Genomic DNA, 18782 nt, shown 5'->3' with positions numbered 1-18782 from the left:
GCCAGAGGTAAATGCAGGTTCAATGAAGAAGATGCATAATATTTAAAAGTGGGAAATTATATTAGGTTATGCAAAAAGCAGGTCTAGTGTAAAGTAATGTCAGTGTTATCACTTTATTTTATTAATTACTTATTTATTTTCTATATTAATTAATTAGATTGAAACTTTACGTTTTCCTGTATTATATGATTTATTTTTATGCTATTTATTGTTTTTTTTTCTATAGAACAATTTGTTCTTATGTGCTATTGTGTTCCGACCTTATTCGAATCGAAAAAGTTATTGGACATGCATATAGAGGTAAACATCTGACCCCTAAAAAGATAATAGGCCATGAAATTTAAGAAAGCAAAGGGGGAAAGTGAAGATTCGGATTTTTTAGTGGTTTTTCAAGGAAGCGTGGAAGAAGAACGAGTAATAGGTTAAGTTAAAAAATATATGGTCACGAAAAAAACTAATATTTAATTGCTTATATTATATTTCACATACTTTTTTTTCTTATATGATATTTAGTTTGATTATTATTATCCCGATCGAATCAATTAAACTGGGCTGAAAAAAATTTGAACACTGATTTTGCTCAACCTAATCGGCTGAACCGAGCCGAATTTTTTTAGTACTGATAGTTAATTGAGTACCGAGCAAAAAAAATTCCGACCCCTGTGAGAATTTTCTGGATCCGCCATTGGTTGAACATAATGAACGAACATAACCGGACGAACACCACTTTAAAGTAAACGTAAACATCAATATAGTGGATCTGAAAAACTAATAAAACTAGACTAAATTTTAAGTGGCTATATTTTAATTTCTATCAACATAAGTGACCGCACGAGATACGTGTTCATGTTCCTTGTTTAACTAAATAAATTTTCTTTTTGATCATGTTCGTTCGCTTATTAAATAAATGAACATAAATGAACTTCCCTGCCGAACAGTTCACGAGCAGTTTTGCTGAACACTCATTTCGTTTATAGGCCTATTAATAATTTAATTATAATATTCAATAGTATGCTCTTTGTTGCTAATCTAATATGGTGTTTTGGTTAGCCCCGGCTTCGGATACCGCACTCGTGACACTCTTTTCGGGTTGGGCTTGCAAAGGCCGCCCTCATGAATCATGCTTATCTTCTGGTGCAACCGGTTGCTGTCCCACAAACGCGCTTCTTGAAGAAAATGACAGGTTGGGCCCACGTTCCTGTCCCTGCAACCTTCCAACCAAACGGGCCAACTCAACTTCACGAAAAGAAAGCAACGGGTGTGTTCCTGGGCTAGGAATGGATAGTAATAAACTGAAAACGGGCCCCACGAAATCTTTACGGGCTTTATCTTTCGGCCCGTCTTCTCCTTCATCAAGCTCGAATCTTTTCAACTGGGAAACAGGCATAAGTTTAATCGAAGAGGGTACTGGTCGACCTATCGACACAATTTTCAAATTTCATAAAGCCATTCGAAAAGACTTGAGTTTTTAGACGTTGAATCGGGCAAATTAAACGAGTCGAATGAGAGTTTTTTACACCAGTTTAACGGTCGGTTTCGTTTGCTATGGGGTTTATATCGAGCCCACAGTAACGCGGAAGACGATATCGTGTTTCCTGCATTAGAATCCAAAGAAACATTACATAATGTGAGTCACTCGTATACATTAGACCACGAGCAAGAAGAAAAGCTTTTTGAAGATATATCAACTTCACTCTTTGAACTGTGCGAACTTCATGACAAAAACAATAATAATAGTAATAATTTGAGAACTGATGCTGAGCTGGCGACTAAGGTTCAGGGTATGTGTAAGTCGATCAGAGTGACATTAGATCAGCATATTTTGCGTGAAGAGCTTGAATTATGGCCTTTGTTTGATCTACATTTTTCGGTTGATGAGCAAGATAAGCTTGTGGGTCGGATCATTGGGACCACGGGTGAAGTATTACAGTCGATGTTGCCATGGGTCACATCAGTACTTACTCAAGAAGAACAGAATAGAATGATGGACACGTGGAAGCAAGCTACCAAAAATACTATGTTTACAGAGTGGTTAAATGAATGGTGGGAAGGATCTTCTAGTTCTTCAGATGCATCATCATCATCAGATAAAAATATTTCACAAGGTTAGTTATTATTATGATAGCTGTCAGCTGGCATATATGTAACTTTGACCAGTTGACTTTTTTATTTGGCACTTGAAACCTGTTTTCTGCATTTTTTATTATTTTTATTTTTTGTAGTTTTTAGGGGCTAATTGCAATAAAAACCATCAAATTATATTTAAAAATGATGACCTGGCAGCTGACATATATGCAACTTTGACCAGTTGATATTTTTTTAATGTGGCCCTTGAAGCCTGGTTTCTGCATTTTTTGGACTTTTTGTGGGCTAATTGTTTAAAAACCTGCAAATTAATCTAAAAAACGATGACATGGCAGCTGACATGTATGCAACTTTGACCACTTGACTTTTTTTATGTGGCACTTATCTTTAGTTATAACCTTAATTTCATGTTGACTTTCTAAATGTAAATAAATTTTTTTTTCTAATATGTTATTTTTTTTAAAACTCATTTAGGATTTGAATCACATGAAGATTTAGATCCAAACAGTTATACCTTCAAGCCCGGGTGGAAAGATATCTTCCGGATGAATCAAACTGAGCTCAAATCAGAAATAAGAAAAGTTTCTAGAGATCCAACTCTTAACCAAAGAGGGAAGGATTATCTCATGCAAAACCTTATGACCAGGCGTGTTTCTTATTCCACTTAATTTTAATTTAAAATAAATAAAATGTTAATTCTTGCCGACTAACTAAATCAACGTCAATGTAGTGGTTGGATAGCTGCCCAACAGAAATTAACTCACGGAAGAAAAGGCGACACGTCAGATAATGAAGGTCTATACGGACGCTCGCCTTCATTTCGCGATGTGGATAAACAAATATTCGGTTGCGAACATTATAAACGCAACTGCAAGCTTCGTGCTGCTTGTTGTCAAAAGCTATTCACATGCAGATTCTGTCATGATAATGTCAGTGATCATACAATGGACAGGTATTATATATATATCTTAAAACGCTTTGGTTCAATGAAACAACGTATCACTTTAGTTATTTATTTATTTGTTTATGATATTAGGAAAGCTACAACCGAAATGATGTGTATGAACTGCTTGAAAGTTCAACCTGTGGGACCCGCTTGCACGACTCCATCTTGCAATGGACTATCAATGGCGAAATATTATTGCGGCTATTGCAAATTCTTTGATGATGAAAGGGCGGTATATCATTGCCCGTTTTGTAATTTATGTCGGCTTGGAAAGGGGCTCGGGGTTGACTTTTTTCATTGTATGACGTGTAACTATTGCTTGGCGATAAAGTTGGTTGATCATAAGTGTAGGGAGAAAGGCTTGGAAACAAACTGCCCGATTTGCTGCGATTTTTTGTTTACTTCAAGTGCAGCTGTTAGAGCACTCCCTTGTGGTCATTTTATGCACTCTGCTTGCTTCCAGGTGGCACAATCTTACATTATTATTGGTGTTATTTGTAATTTATTTTTAAAATATTTTATGCTGAATTATTGCATTTTACTTCCAACAGGCGTATGCTCGTACACACTATATCTGTCCGAAATGCAGCAAATCCATGGGAGATATGTCGGTAAGTAGGCCTGTAAACGGATTAAATGTTCTAAGAACCATTCATTTATGTCTCGTTCATCATTTATGTTTGCGAGTGTTTTCTTACGTTCATTCTGTTTATTTTTGCTCATTTACATTCATTGTTCATTAGTTTATGTTTATTCAAGCTCGTTCGTTTATTTTCTTTCATTGATGTTTGTGAAGCTTGTTTATGTTGGAACATGAACAAATTTTTAGTTCATTTAGGTAAACGAGTGAAGATGAACATATGTCTCATTCGTTCATTTATGCTCGTTTACGTTTGCTTTCATTCACTGATTTGTACTCGTTTATTTTCATTCGTTTATGTTTATTTATGTTCATTAGTTTATATATTCGTTTAATCATTTAGGCTCATTACAACTTAGTTTACTTTTATGTAATTACACTATTACTTTAAAGGTTACGTATAGTTTTATTCAATTTTTAGGTGCAACCTATTGACGTTAAACGAATGAACACAAAAAGTAAACCTTGTTCGTTTAATTGCTTAGTGTTGGATCTTTGTTCAGTTAAAGTTAAACGAATGAACACTAACATGCCCCGTTCATGTTTTTGTTCATTCGGTTCGTTTGCAAATGGCCGGCGATTGCTTTTGTTTTATTTACTTATTTTTGTATTAAATACTGAAGTTTTTGAAAAATGTTATGTATTTGCAGGTGTATTTTGGTATGCTTGACGCTTTAATGGCTTCTGAGGTGCTTCCAGACGACTTTAGAGACCGCCGTCATGTAAATATTTTATTTTTATATCTTTCTAACGCGTTTATTTTAAATTCGACCGATACTAAGTTTGAATTTCCAGGATATATTATGCAATGACTGTGATACAAAGGGAAGTGCTCCTTTTCATTGGCTTTACCACAAATGTGGATGCTGTGGATCATACAATACTAGAGTAATCAAGGTTGATCCGGTTTCGGTTTTTTAACTAAACGGTGAAATTGTGTAAATATAGTAAATGTGAGGGCGTAATTTGCAATATATCTTTTTATTGCTACATGTTGCATTCGTGTTTCGTATCTAATAAAATTCGAAGGCAGGGCCGGTTCAACGTCCTCGGAGGCCTAAAACTAACTAAAATTTTTGAGGCCTTTCTCTTTACTTTTCTTTATGCATATAAGGCTAGAAAGTATACAAGAATTGTAGAATTTTGATTATATGCATTGATAATGGATATGAAGCACTCCTCTTTAGCTTGTGGCATATCAATTAATTACTAATTCTAAAAGAACACTATTTCAAAATACATAGCTTCTATTTAAAATTGAGGCCCTATAAAAGTGGAGGCATAAAGCTATGGCCTTATTTAGCTTACCCTAGAGACGGCTCTGTTCGAAGGTAAATAGAAACCTCATCCATCGTTAAATGTATTTCATGTAGTGCTTGATATATGTAACGAAAGTTAGAAAGAAAGTACTTAAATTGTTACATAAAGCAAAAAATATTAAAAAAATTAAGTAGATTTTGTGATTCTCAACATAGTATTACTTTTGTATTAAACCTGTGTGTAATATGTTAACCATCATATATCTTTTAAAAAATTAATCATTTACTTCAATATTTCTTTGTGCATTAAAAGTTCAAACACAAAAGCCACTAAACCAGCATAACATAACACACCCTAAGGCTATAAGCCGAACCGAGTGAAGGCTTGCTTGTTGCTTGGCTCGTTTACAAACTGAATCGAGCAGAGCGGGTCGTTTACAATCAAGAAAAAAACGAGCGAGCAGTTTTCGATCAAGTGACAAGCGAGTTCGAGCGACGAGCTGTTTGGACGCCCTAATCACACCCATGACCCAACCCAAAGGCTAATGGGTTGCTACAAGGCAAAGCTCAGTATGATAAGTCAATAACAATATAACATAGAACCAACTCATCAAGTTGCATTAGAAAAACACTCCAAATTAGTTTTATATGTTTATATCAACTTATTTATTATTTTTATATAAATTTATTTTACAAAACGTATTTATATTGCTCGCAAAACCATATGTCTTCAAACGTTTTAAGCACAAGTATCCATAATATTTTAATTTTATGTTAGTATAATAGCGTTCCAAAAAATATATATATATATATATTAGTATAATGTATTCAACAATTGACATGTATATATAAAGAATGATTTACTTTTTGTAGTTTTGTACCATTTTTTTTAATAAAATCATTGATTCATCTCCATTATGTTTTAGATGCAAGTGCATATATTATTATAGCTCTTAGTTTCTATTTCTTTTAGTTACTCGTTTAACATATTGCATAAAATAATTTTACCAAAACCATGCTAAATAATAATTATATTAAGTGGTGGGCAATTTAAAATAAAAGGATAGTAACATTCTTACAAGTGTTATCCCCTCATGCTCTTCTCTTGGGGCTAATGTGGACGCTAGGCGTCACGTGAACGCCAAACTGTTTCTCGTTGAGATGGAGTCCCCGCATGCCACTCTCTTTCTCCACATATATAACCATTGAACGGTCTATTCTTTAATTTTTCTTTTCATTTTTGTTTTTGTTTTTTTATAAATACCCCCTTGAACTTTCACACTTTAACTACTTCACTATCTATTTCTATAAATTTGTTCACAAAATTGTGAGAACTAAAACTTGGTGGAACATATTTACACAATTCAGCTATCTAATGACAATGAAGACTAGATATTAGTTAATTTTTTAAAATATTTTAGTTTATTTTTTTGTTGAATAAGAAATGAATGAAATATAAAAATTGGGTATGACATAGTTGAAAGATGGAGTGATGATATAACACTAATTTGACACAAATTGATAAATGATGATGGTCATACATTTCAAAAAAAAACTTTTATTTATAAGTTAAAGCTGTTAATTATTAATGTAAAAGTCAATGAGCTGGTGGTAGAGTGGTAAGAAAATATTTAGTGTTTCATGTGACTTATGTTCGATTTCTACCCTCATCATTTAGTTTTGACGGCACCAGGTGATGATTAGAGACTAGGCGAGTTGTTGACGTTCACTAGTTGGATTCTTGAAATGAACAAGTTTTACCTGATTGGGCTGTCGCCTCTTCGGGCGAGGGCGTTGGCCTAAGGTGAGGGGTTTCCCTATATCGAAAGGCGAGCGCATCCCGATGGTGAATTTAGTCTGCAGCCCATTTGAAGGATTCATTGCACGTTCAATTTTTTTTTCTTTGTTAATATAAATCCTCGTATTTACCAAGTTATATTGCTAAAATATATTCGTTTGCGATTTTATTCCTTTTAGTTGTTAAAACTTAGTAATAAGAGAAATTTAATAAATAGGGGTACGTAGATACCTAATTAGTTTTAATGCTACTTTGAAGATGTGGTGTAAACCATTACAAGAAAATTAAGAAAAACAAATGCTAGCTCTACTTAAAGTTTGAATTTAGCTAGCTTCTTAGTAGCTAGGTTAGTTAACGTAGGATTAAGGTGGCGTATTATGTCACGGAAATCTAAGACCAAATCTGAAAAAAAAGACACTATTTGTGTCGTGTTAAAGTGTATATATTTTGAATAAAAGAATTTGTCGGATATATAGAGAAGATCTTTAGGGGGTGTTTGGGATTCCTTATTTTCATCAACTTATAACTTATAAACTTTTTAAAAAGTTAATAAGTTGTATAAGGTGTTTGTCAGACTATAAGGCCTTATGGATTTTAACTTATGAAGAAGACAAAATAAAGAGGTTTTGAAAAGTTAGGAATATGTAACTTATTAACTTAATGTATTTGATTTACATATTACACCCCTCTAGGGGTGCAAACGAGCCGAGCCCGAGCTCAACTAGGCTCGAGCTCAGCTTGTTTAGCTTACACGGAGCTCGAGCTCGAGCTCGGCTCGTGAGTATATTTTCAAGCTCGAACTCGGCTCGTTTACTATATATCAACTATTCTTTATATAAATATAATTATTTTTATATATTTTTTTACTATAACTTTATGTATAAAATAATATATATTATTTAGTTTATATATTTTTTAATAACATTATATATATTAATTAATAGTTATTAAATATATATATTTTAAAAAATTATTTAAATGACATGTTCGTTTAGGCTCGCGAGCCGGCTCGAGCTCGATAAGTGAAGCTCGGGCTCGTTTATTAAACAAGCTTATTTTTAGGCTCGAGCTCAGGCTCGGGCTCGACTAAGCTCGGCTCGATCGAGCTTTTTAACGAGCCGATCTCGAGTAGCTCGCGAGTAGCTCGGCTCATTTGCACCCTACACCACTCTAATCCTTAAAACTCATCACACTCCTTTTAAGAAAGAGTGTTCTTTTTAGTCATTAACACATAAGTTAATCCAAACAATTTTTTTAGAAACTTATTTTAAAAAATTCATAAGTTAATAAGTTCATTTAACAACTCCTTTTTCACTTAAATAAACAATCCCAAATACAACCTTAGTTTAAACATTTTATGATTATGAAAGTTGTTAATATATGTACACAATATATATGGCTTCATTAATAGCTAAATTTTAATAGAAAATACTCATCAATAGAGTGACTTGTTTTAATCTAAAAAGAATAAAACTTATATACCCATAAGTAAGACTATTTTGGCATTGTTCAATGTTCAACGAGCCTATAGAATATGTGGCAATAGCGGCAGATTTACAACATCTAGTATAATGGGTCGAAGGTCACGAGATCTAAAACTTTTTTCCCTACTTTTAAGTTTTGGGTGGGCAATCCGGTTCGAGTTTGGTCGGGTTAGGTTAAATAATAAAAATTCTATATTGAAAAATTAAACTAAAACACTAGTTAAATCATTCAATTTGCCGTTCTTACACATAAAAATAATTTTTAAATAAATAAAGACAAGATGCGAGGGGAAATATGAGTATTTGAAAAAGACAAGACGCGGGGGGGGGGGGGGGGGGGTGAGTGGTTACCTCAAATTCACATTCTAATACCGAATTCACATATTCAAAACACATTCAAGCACCAATTCTTCCAATGATGGCGGTGGCGACGAAAACGGTGAGGACGTGGTGGTGGCAGTGACGGTGGTGGTGCATTTTCTATTTATCTTCCTCTTTATTGTATCAAATAAAATTTTAGTAATTTTTTTTTATTTATATTGTGTAATATCTATCTCTTTATTTCTTATGTATAATTTAATATTATGTTTAATTTTATTTTTTCAAATGTCATCTCCTTACACAAACACAAAATCCAACTTGTTGAATAAGTACATACGAATATACGATCGTAGAATAGTTGACAACCCAGGTGTGAGAACATATTTTCAATTTTCATAGAATATCGATCATACTATCATCAAATACTTTAGGCCAAGGATCGACTCATTATATAATAATTTGTTCATATTCCCTTGTGGGATATATGTAATACCCCCTATATATTGGAATCCAACCTTGCCCTTCCACTTGCATTAATCCATACTATCAAGAACTTATGAATCTTTTGACTTAGGTTGATTCCAGTTAGCTTAACCCTTGTATTATTCTTAATTTCAGTTTCATATAAGTTTTATATACATTGTCTGATTGTCAAGAACCAAATATTGTGTTATAAATGAGTGAAAAACTGAGATTAAAATGAACTTTCCAAACAACGTGTGACTAAAACACTAGTATGATGTTACCACGCTGACCATCCGTTTAATTGTGAGGTGTTTGCGTCTAAGAGCATTCTCATCCAACCCCTTATATTATGCGAGTGGTGTTTTTATAATTTAGAGAGTGATTCAGGTTGTTATGAGTGAAGAGTTTTTATATTTTAGAAAAAATATTGATTTTTTTGTATATTTGAAAAGTTATTGTTCATCCCCTATAATTTTTTAATATATTTTGAAAGTGGTTGTGAGTGAAGGAAAGAGAAAATGTAATGATAAAAGGTATAAAAAGTATTATTTAATCAAAATGAAGAGAGAAAATAAAATGAATTTTAGTGTAATTTTTGGTTTGGAAATAGGGTGTGAGATGAGAATGCTCTAAGAGCATTCTTATCCAACCCCTCATATTATGTGAGGGCTGTTTTTATAATTTAGAGAATGATTCAGGATGTTGTGAGTAAAGAGTTTTTATATTTTAGAAAAAGTAGTGATTTTTCTGTATATTTGAAAAGTTACTGTTTATTCCCTATAATTTTTTAATATATTTTGAAAGTGGTTGTGAGTGAAGGAAAGAGAAAAGGTAATGATAAAAGGTATAAAATGTATTATTTAATTGAAATGGAGAAAGAAAATAAAGTGAGTTTTAGTGTAATTTTTGGTTTGGAGACCGAGAGTGAGATGAGAATGCTCTAACGCCATATGTATGAGATTCATTAAACTAATTTAAATCTTCAAATGTTACTTATTTCTAAACTTTAACCATTTCTTTTTTTGCAGATATTTTTTTAACACAAAATGATCAAATTATAATAGAGAGATGCGTAAGCGGGCAACAAGCTGTGCCGCCACCCCTTTTGAATGAGAAACTTAATCTACTAAAAACAAAATTATGTTAATTAATTAACATATGTGTGTGACACCCTTTGCAAATTGTAGTAAGTCTGATTATGGACAAGCTACAAAGATTTCAAGGCTCGAAAATAATATTTAATCTCAAACTAGGCAAAACATCCGCCGCGTTGCGGCGGAGAGTCGGTATCGGTTGAGTTCGTTAAGATATCGGTACCAGAACAAAAAAAGTAAACCTATAAAAGCCCAAAAAATCAGCATGCATACAACATATGACCGAATACGAATTCAATCGACATCGGTTAGATTGTTACGCTACCGACACAAAATCTTAAAAATAAGTTAGCAAACTATTAGAATAATAACGACACTAGTATAGCCAATACTCAAAAATGTAATATTTCTAAAGCGACATTTAATCGCGCTAAAACTTGAGTGTTAGTAAAATCCGATTGGTGTAGCAACGAGTCGACGTGAATTTGGTCTAATTGTCTAAACAAACATGCCTAAAATAAAAAGAATAAAAATAATAATAAAAAAAGAAAAACAAACTTGTGCATTTTAGGGGTGAACGGAAGCGAATTTGGTCGGTTTCAACATTACCGACATACCGACACTTAATCGTCTTAAAAAACATATAAAATTAATAAGCTCAAAAAAAGATAATAAATTAAAACATATAGCTGCATGGAATCGAACATGAGCTTGCATAAGCAAAAGGAGTTGGGCATACTTCATAGGACCACCGAACCACTTACAACACTACATATTAATGTCCAATTATATTAGCTAAATAGTCAAAGTAATGACTCTTAAATGATTCTGTGGCACGGAGCTTCAATATTTATCTATACAAGGTTTAAACCCGTCGCGTTGCGGCGGTGGCCTGACGCAAATTCGATTGGTATCGGTTAAGTTCGTTACGACACCTGCATTAAATCAAAAAATTATATGTGAACACCCAAAATAGTATCAGCACGCGTACAACTTATGATGAAAGCGGCACATATACGATCGGTATCTGATAGAAAAATAAATTAGTAAACGTATAGCTTATGATACAAAAAATAATACAAATAAAACGACGTTTATTCGGTTGGCAAATTACAGACGTTGTGACGAAAAAATCGGTCGGTATTATAGGTTTGCCACAACACTGGAACTAAACTCAAAATATAATTTCAAAAAATTGACATATTTAAAACAAAAACAAAAGGCAAAATAAACACCGGCGTTGCAGCGGCAAGTCAACATACATTTGGTCGGTAACGATTAGGCTCGTTATCGTACGAGAAGTAAACATAAAAAATAATTTCGTTATTGGCTAGGTTTGTTACGGTACCGAAACTAAATAAACAATAACATGAGTGTTGCGGCGACGCGGCATTGCGTTTTTAGTTAGTGCCGCTTAAATTCGTTACGATACCGAAACTAAATCCAAAACTCAATTTCCTTAAATTATTATACTTAAAAAAAAACTTTAAAAATAATGTAGATTGAAAGGCTTTTCGATAACATGATCTCAAACCACACCACGAATAAATAGGGCGAAAAAAAGCCACCAAAATTACAAGAACAAACTGACAAAAAATTAAATGATGCACATGACAGCAAAGGGATTTGAACCTGGAAAGTTAATGAAGAAACACTAATGGACCCCGGGCTGATTACGGATAACCTGGGGGTTAGATAGATGTTTCCCACGAGGGGTTAGACCCGGCAAAGATGGTTCTTCTGATAACCTGCAAAACAGACACCGTGAGCTCGTCACTGAGAAGGGGGGGGTTCCTCCTTATGACCACCCTCCGGCGTGAGAATCAGACTAGATTGCTCTTGAATATAAATGTATATTAGGAGATTGCTAGAGCAGATATCAGGTATAATATGTAATACGAGATAGTATATGATGATAAGATTAGATGATCATACCATTTGGGGTATTTATAGCCGAAGGTAGGTTTCCAAGAAGGTATTGCCGGCTGAATAGTATTCCTGTTCTACCAACTGTGGCCTACGCACGTGCCATGCTGGTAGTTGGTGGGTAGGCAGCGGCTGACAGTGACCAGGCCTGCTGTGTACTATTCCTTTTCCACCAACTGCCGGCTATGCACGTGGTATGACAGGAGTTGGTGAGTAGGCAGCGGCTAATAGTGACATACGGTACAAGAGCATGCTGCTCGTCATACTGTTGTCAATGAGCTGTCGTATCTTTGGTCAGATCTTTTGCCCATACCTCGTCAGGTACAGTACAGAAGATCTTCCCGTATCGTACGGACTGGCTTATTTGGGCGGGAGTATTCCCCCTCCCGCCTTTGTGCGGGATTGTTCCCGGCTTTGCTCATTCCTTCAGGTGACAACTGAATTATTTGAGAGCTAAGTGCCTTGTGCGTGTAGCCTTGCTGCGCGGGTGGCCTTCCCTGATGGCTTGTATCCGTAGCTGCGGGAACAGGCAGAGTACTTCACCATTGGGAGGCATTTCCTGCGGAAACAGCTTGCGTACTGCGCGTAAGGACGTCACGTCTCTGAGCATGGTGGGTCCTGCGGATCCAGTTGGTTTCTGCGCAGACGTCTCTTTTCAATGTGAGTCTTGCGGGTCCAACTGGGCTCTGCTGGGACCTACCTCTTCGGTTAAACACAAAGAAGTTAGAGAAATCAATTCAACCAATACACCAACACTACAAACTTGTTTAAACAATGAAACTAAAATACTAAATATAAAAACAGTGGGTTTCTAAAAAAGAGTTGTGGCACCATCGTTTGAGCTTTATCTATATATATATATATAATACCATTATTGTGGATGGGAAAAGAACACCACAATGAAGTACGAAGATGTGAGGGGTAATACAAGGACAGGTGGCCTCTGATAAGTCTTCACCAAATTACTAAAACAAAATATGAAATCTTAATAGTAAAAACAAATAATATTGGTTGATATAAGCCAGATGCTAGTATATTACAACATATATTAAATCTCTCTATTGAACATACAACTATAATAGCTAGTATGTTGTATATAATTGCATAAACTTTGTTATCTTTGCCTCTTTGGGCTTTCAAAACTCAAAGAGCCAAGATGTATCCTAAGTATTTCATATCTAACATTAGGTAAATACCATATCAACACATCTGACAAACTCGAATTATTTCATATCTAACATTAGGTAAATACCATATCAACACATCTGACAAACTCGAATTGACCGGTTTTTGACGACATTCGTTGTACAAAAGTACAAATATTTGTGTTTAGTTTGTTAAACATATCATGTTGATTTATAGTTGTACGTGTTAGAATTCTAGACTTCCATGAGAAGGGCACTTGAGAAAGTTTCCTCTATGAGTCCGACCAACTTATTTGTGCCCTTGAAAGGTTGGTATGGTGGTCCAACGTTTCATAAGCTCCACAAGATAAAAAAAGAGCCATAAATATGTTTATGATATTATTTTAAATAAATAATCAAGAGTTTTTAATAATAAATCCAAAAAACCTTTGTAACTAAGAGTGAACAATATACAAATTTGGATTACAGTTTTTAAAAAAATTATGGTTTACAAACACAAAACTATATATGATTATATCATTTGTACAAAGTTTTAATCAGGTTAAAACCTTATTGATGATTTTAGTGTTATTAATTCATTGTAATTATTAGACTCACTTGAAATCAAACGAAAATCTAGATAAGCCTTCTTATGGGTTAGAGGCCGGTGTAGGGTGCATATGACACATTCAATTTTAATCTAATTTTTGGTTTTGGTGATTCAATGAAACGTAACGTTTCATAAAAAACATTGAGATCTTTTATTACTGTTAAAAACACAGTTTTTTGTTACAGTTTGGTAGAAACTTCACAGTGAAATACTCTTGTTTTTTTGAATTAATCGATTGACGTTTTAAATAACTAATTGAAATATTTTTATCTGAAAGTGTTTATACAGAGTTAGAAAAATAATTTATAGAAAACACACAATGTCTAACCTTACTAATTAGAATCATAGTTTATGTGCCATGGTATAAATGTTGTTTGCACTCTGAGCCATTACCATATTATATAGTCCAAATCTCCAACCAATATTCAATATCATATATTGTTATTATTTGATAACTAATTAGCATCTAAATTTTATTTACAAACACAAAACTACAAAAATTAGGCAGCAAAAAGTGTTGTTTCCACATGAACAATATTTGATGATTTTCTTAAATTTTAGAAGTACCATATCGATTTGACAATTCGTTTTGTTTCTCGAGCCTAGATCGATTATGTCTATGATGAGACTCGTCATTTGTCAATAACAACACCATGCATTCACCAAACATGACCCTCCCTCCCCTTAATTTGCTTCAACTTTACTCCTAATGATAATGACGGATCTCATCATTCGTCCCATGCATGCATGTTATAAATTTGCATTATTTGCACACAAAAACAAATAAATAAATAAATTCCCGAAAATGGCTGTAATTAGTTGGTGTAGATCTTAACATTGACTTTATCAAATTTTAAGATTAACCCTTCGATAGTTCAACCACCATGCAACAGTAACATGCATCACATTCTTTAACCCCTATCCCTCTTCTAGGTCTTTAACTACATACATGACTAATCAAATAATATTACCACATGCCAAAGAAGATTAGCATTTCATTTTTCTTATATAACTTTCTATGACCATTTTTTGTGTTTTCAACTATAACAAAGAATATAATTTAAATCGAACTAGTTTAAAAAGGGCCGTGATTTGTTTAAACCAACTTAGAAATTAATCGTCAATTATAATGGATCCTAAATGATAATTGATCGATGAATAATGTTTCGTAGATTGAATGGCTGAAAACCATCTCTCTTTATTAAGAAATTACAATGAAAGGAGGTTGATATGTATATCATGATAGAACTAAAAGAAACAATGAAGATGATAGTTATGAACATTGTTTATTAATAAAATAAAAAATATGAAGTTATAACAAATAGTGACAATTAACAATAATCTCTAAACAATTAATAATATAAAGCAAAACGTTAGTTAAGTACATCAAACATTTGAATCAATGGCTGTACTTACTCTTAATTAGTACTCACTTTATGTCGTTATTAAAAGTATATATATATGTTAGAACTTAGAATATATGTAATACTCAGTTTTCTTATGCACTAACAAATACAAAACCAATAGAGATGAGTGTTGGAGTAATATTTTTACACTAACAATGCATCATTAACTTTATTTATCTTTATTGTTGGTATATGCATTAAGTATCTCTATTCAAATAGAGAATTTTATAAATAGTTTTGGTTAGAATACATCAACTATATTAAAATCCATATCTTGTGTTTACAAAATAAAATTCCTTACATTTCAGCTGCTTATTTCTCTATGAAAGTTTTATAAACAAAAGGTAGACGAAAAATGTATTAAATTTTAACAAATATGGACGTACGACATAAAAGACATAATAGAAGATTCACATATAAAAAAAGAAAATATAAATAATGCAAGATACAATCATGCATTTTATGAGATTAATAAGTGATACAAATAAAGATAGACACAACCAAAAGTCACCAAATGAGATTAATAAGTGATACAAATAAAGATAGACACAACCAAAAGTCACCAGTCACATTTTTCTTTATCTAACTCTATTATATATTTTAAACACAATAATTTTCTTTATACAAAGAGATGCTCCTAACATATCATATGATTATTGCAAGATTTAAAATGAATATTAATATAATATAATATAATATAATAAATAAATGTGGCTAGTCAAAACCTATACAACTTACCCAAGATACTTTTAAGCATTATGAACCACATGCATCAATAAAGACTTGATGTTTGCCAAATTTACACTTACTTTTCTTACATGATGGACTACAATAGTGCAATACCACCTATAAATATCATGACTCATGCAACATCTTTAATCCATGTAGCTAGATTCATAACTTATATATACACACACATAATAATTATATTATGGCAAAACCTAGTACCAACACAACACCACCTAGGTTAAAGCTCTTTGGATTCAACGTACTTGAAGATGAAGAAGTTGTGGGGCCCACCAAACCACCATCCGTCTCGACAGACGGACGGAAATACGAGTGTCAGTACTGTCGTCGTGGGTTTGCGAACTCGCAAGCCCTAGGTGGCCACCAAAACGCTCATAAGAAAGAACGTCAGCAGCTAAAGCGCGCTCAAATTCAAGCTAGCCGACACGCTGCCTTCAATCCACCTCATCATGGCGGCCGAATGATACTTCCAGCCAATGGCTTTACCACCCCATCATGGCTCTTTGTTCCTTGGGTCGGGTATGTCTTACCGGCTTCTTCATATGCTGGTGAGCCGTCGGCTGATCAGCCGAATATTAGAGCTAGCCGTGGGTTAGCCGGTTCGGATGGTGGGCCTGGGTTTGATGATTCGTTTGGACTTGACTTGCATCTGAGACTTTAGACGAGCCGAGCCGAGCCATGGTTAGGAGAAATTTTGAGTTTTTACTGGCTTGGATCTTGTAAATTGTTAATTTCCTTAAAATATGGAGGCACTTGTTTAGCATTAGTATATGTTTTATTTAATAAATGGAGATGATTAAGCTTGAAATTTTTGTATATGTTTGCTATATATTAGATAAATCGGATTTTGTTAAGTTAATATTTATGGTTTATTTGGAAGGGCGGATGGCCTAAGGGCCATCCAAGTGGCATCGGGACAACTAAGGACGGGATGAAAATGGTTTGGTACCGAAGGGGAATGCCCCCACGTGTATATGGTACCAAATATATATTGGGATAGATGGTGAAACCATTGGTACTTGAAATTTGATTTAATAAAAAAATAAATAAAAACTAAAAAAGTGTAACAATAATTATTTAAATGATTATTATTATAAATATTAATTATTATTTGAATTAAACAAGTGAAAAATGGTTTTGAGGCGAGTGAAAGATGAAATGAAGGCATTTATATGGTTATTAGGTGTGAGATAGAAAAAAAAATGATATGACACGAACATAAAGAAGATAAAGTTGCAGCATTAAGTAAATGATTACACTTCACAACAAGATCAATCTAAGTCATTGGGTTCACAACATTTAACACTTAAAGAGAGTGCATCAATAAAAATCTGACTTTAGTGGTTCACTTGTTAAATTTCTAATTTTTAAATCTCTAAGAATAAAAATAAGCAAAGTTATATGATAAATTTATAGAAAATACTAACCGTAATCAGTAGGTTATGATTAATAACATTTTTACAACATTCCTTTTCCAAAAAATAAGACTTTAAAATATAAAAAGTTAATAATAATTATTCAACCTTAACCTACTGACAACTTTTTGTAACAAACAACATAAAAGTTGGTTCTTATTGAATTACTATTTATATATCGGCCGCTTAAAACTTTGTATTTATTTATTAACCACTGACGACAACGTTCTTTTTTGAAATGGAACAACAATGTTAATTTAAAATGAGATATATAATCACATGTCAGTAATCTAGATTCATAGTTATAGAAATATAAAATCTGGCCCACTTTATATATTTCAAAGATTAGGGGCAAAAATTTCATGTGCTAGAAATTTAATAAGGAAAGAAGCTTACCTTGATAAACTTGATATATAATTTGTTTGCATGTTTATAAGTAGGTATTGTAGGAATTTGATGTTATTGATGCTGTTTTAGTTCCTTATTAATTGTATGCCAAATGATCCCCCGCCATAGTTGTAAAAATTGTCCTTAGGCGTCGATTAATCGTTATTTGTCAAAATTAAAAATTATATGTATATATATTTGAAAATTTGCATATAAATTCCATATGATTAATCGTTAGTCTCTATCTCATCGCACACTAGTGCCTAACGAGCTTTACAACACTGGCCCTGACATCACCAATACAATAAAGTAAAAACATGATATTCTTATCTTAGATTTATTTTTAATTTTGAACGCTAACCACACACCCTCTAAATCTACTTATAAATCTATGTCTACCACAAGATTATAACCTATAACCATTTAAGGAGCAGCACCTTTACTATATTCGTTGATATCTTAGGAGTTAGGATACAAGCCATTTGGTTGTAAAGTTACCATAAGAAAGAGAAGCCCCTAAGGTATTACTTTCTCTTTGAAGTTCTTTAACCTTAATTCTACGTTTTCAAGAATTCATATCTTCAACCATGTCCTCGATGAGGTTTAGGCCTAGCAAATCATGCCTAATCCTGTTATCTCAAGTTAATTTAGGTCGGCCTGTACCCGTCCTCCCCTCTATAGTAATGTGTTCTACGGATCTAACATGATTCATCGTCTGCCTTCTCTCACATGTCTAAACCATCTCAATCTCCAATCTTTTACCTTTTCTGATATGCTAGTCAAGTATAATCTCTCCTGAAACACATTGTTTCTTATTCAGTCTAACCTTGTGTGCCCACACATCCATTGTACCTCCATTTTCCGCATATGTGTCTTCTTAATGGCCTAGCAATCTGTTTCATATAACATTACAGGTCTAACTACAACCCTATAAAATTTTTCCCGTTAGTTTAGTTGGGAATCTCCTGTCGCATAATACACAGTAACAGTACTTGTGGCTGCTCTTCATCTACACCATCCTACTTGGACTCGATGAGCCACATCATTATCTAACTCCTCATCGCTCTGGACAAAC

The 18782-nt window shown here is 33.4% G+C and overlaps 1 protein-coding gene and 1 pseudogene across 2 annotated transcripts; both read left to right on the top strand.

Moving 5' to 3' along the window:
- The first annotated feature begins 1034 nt into the window (after positions 1-1034).
- LOC143572793 (zinc finger protein BRUTUS-like) lies at positions 1035-4630 on the top strand (annotated as a pseudogene). Its single transcript, XR_013142325.1, has 7 exons — positions 1035-2105; positions 2560-2731; positions 2816-3037; positions 3122-3494; positions 3583-3642; positions 4322-4393; positions 4467-4630. The product of XR_013142325.1 is annotated as a zinc finger protein BRUTUS-like (transcript).
- An 11459-nt stretch (positions 4631-16089) lies between these two features.
- On the top strand, positions 16090-16566 carry LOC143572784 (zinc finger protein 6-like). The gene has a single exon (XM_077057842.1). The coding sequence runs from the start codon at positions 16090-16092 to the stop codon at positions 16564-16566; it is 477 nt and encodes a 158-aa protein (XP_076913957.1).
- The last annotated feature ends 2216 nt before the right edge of the window (positions 16567-18782 follow it).

Source organism: Bidens hawaiensis, unplaced genomic scaffold (assembly GCF_021521415.1).
Source record: "Bidens hawaiensis isolate Kalapana, Puna unplaced genomic scaffold, B.hawaiensis_p1.1 tig00001382_1, whole genome shotgun sequence".
NCBI classification, from domain to species: domain Eukaryota; kingdom Viridiplantae; phylum Streptophyta; class Magnoliopsida; order Asterales; family Asteraceae; genus Bidens; species Bidens hawaiensis.
This window is presented reverse-complemented; position numbering and strand designations above follow the sequence as displayed.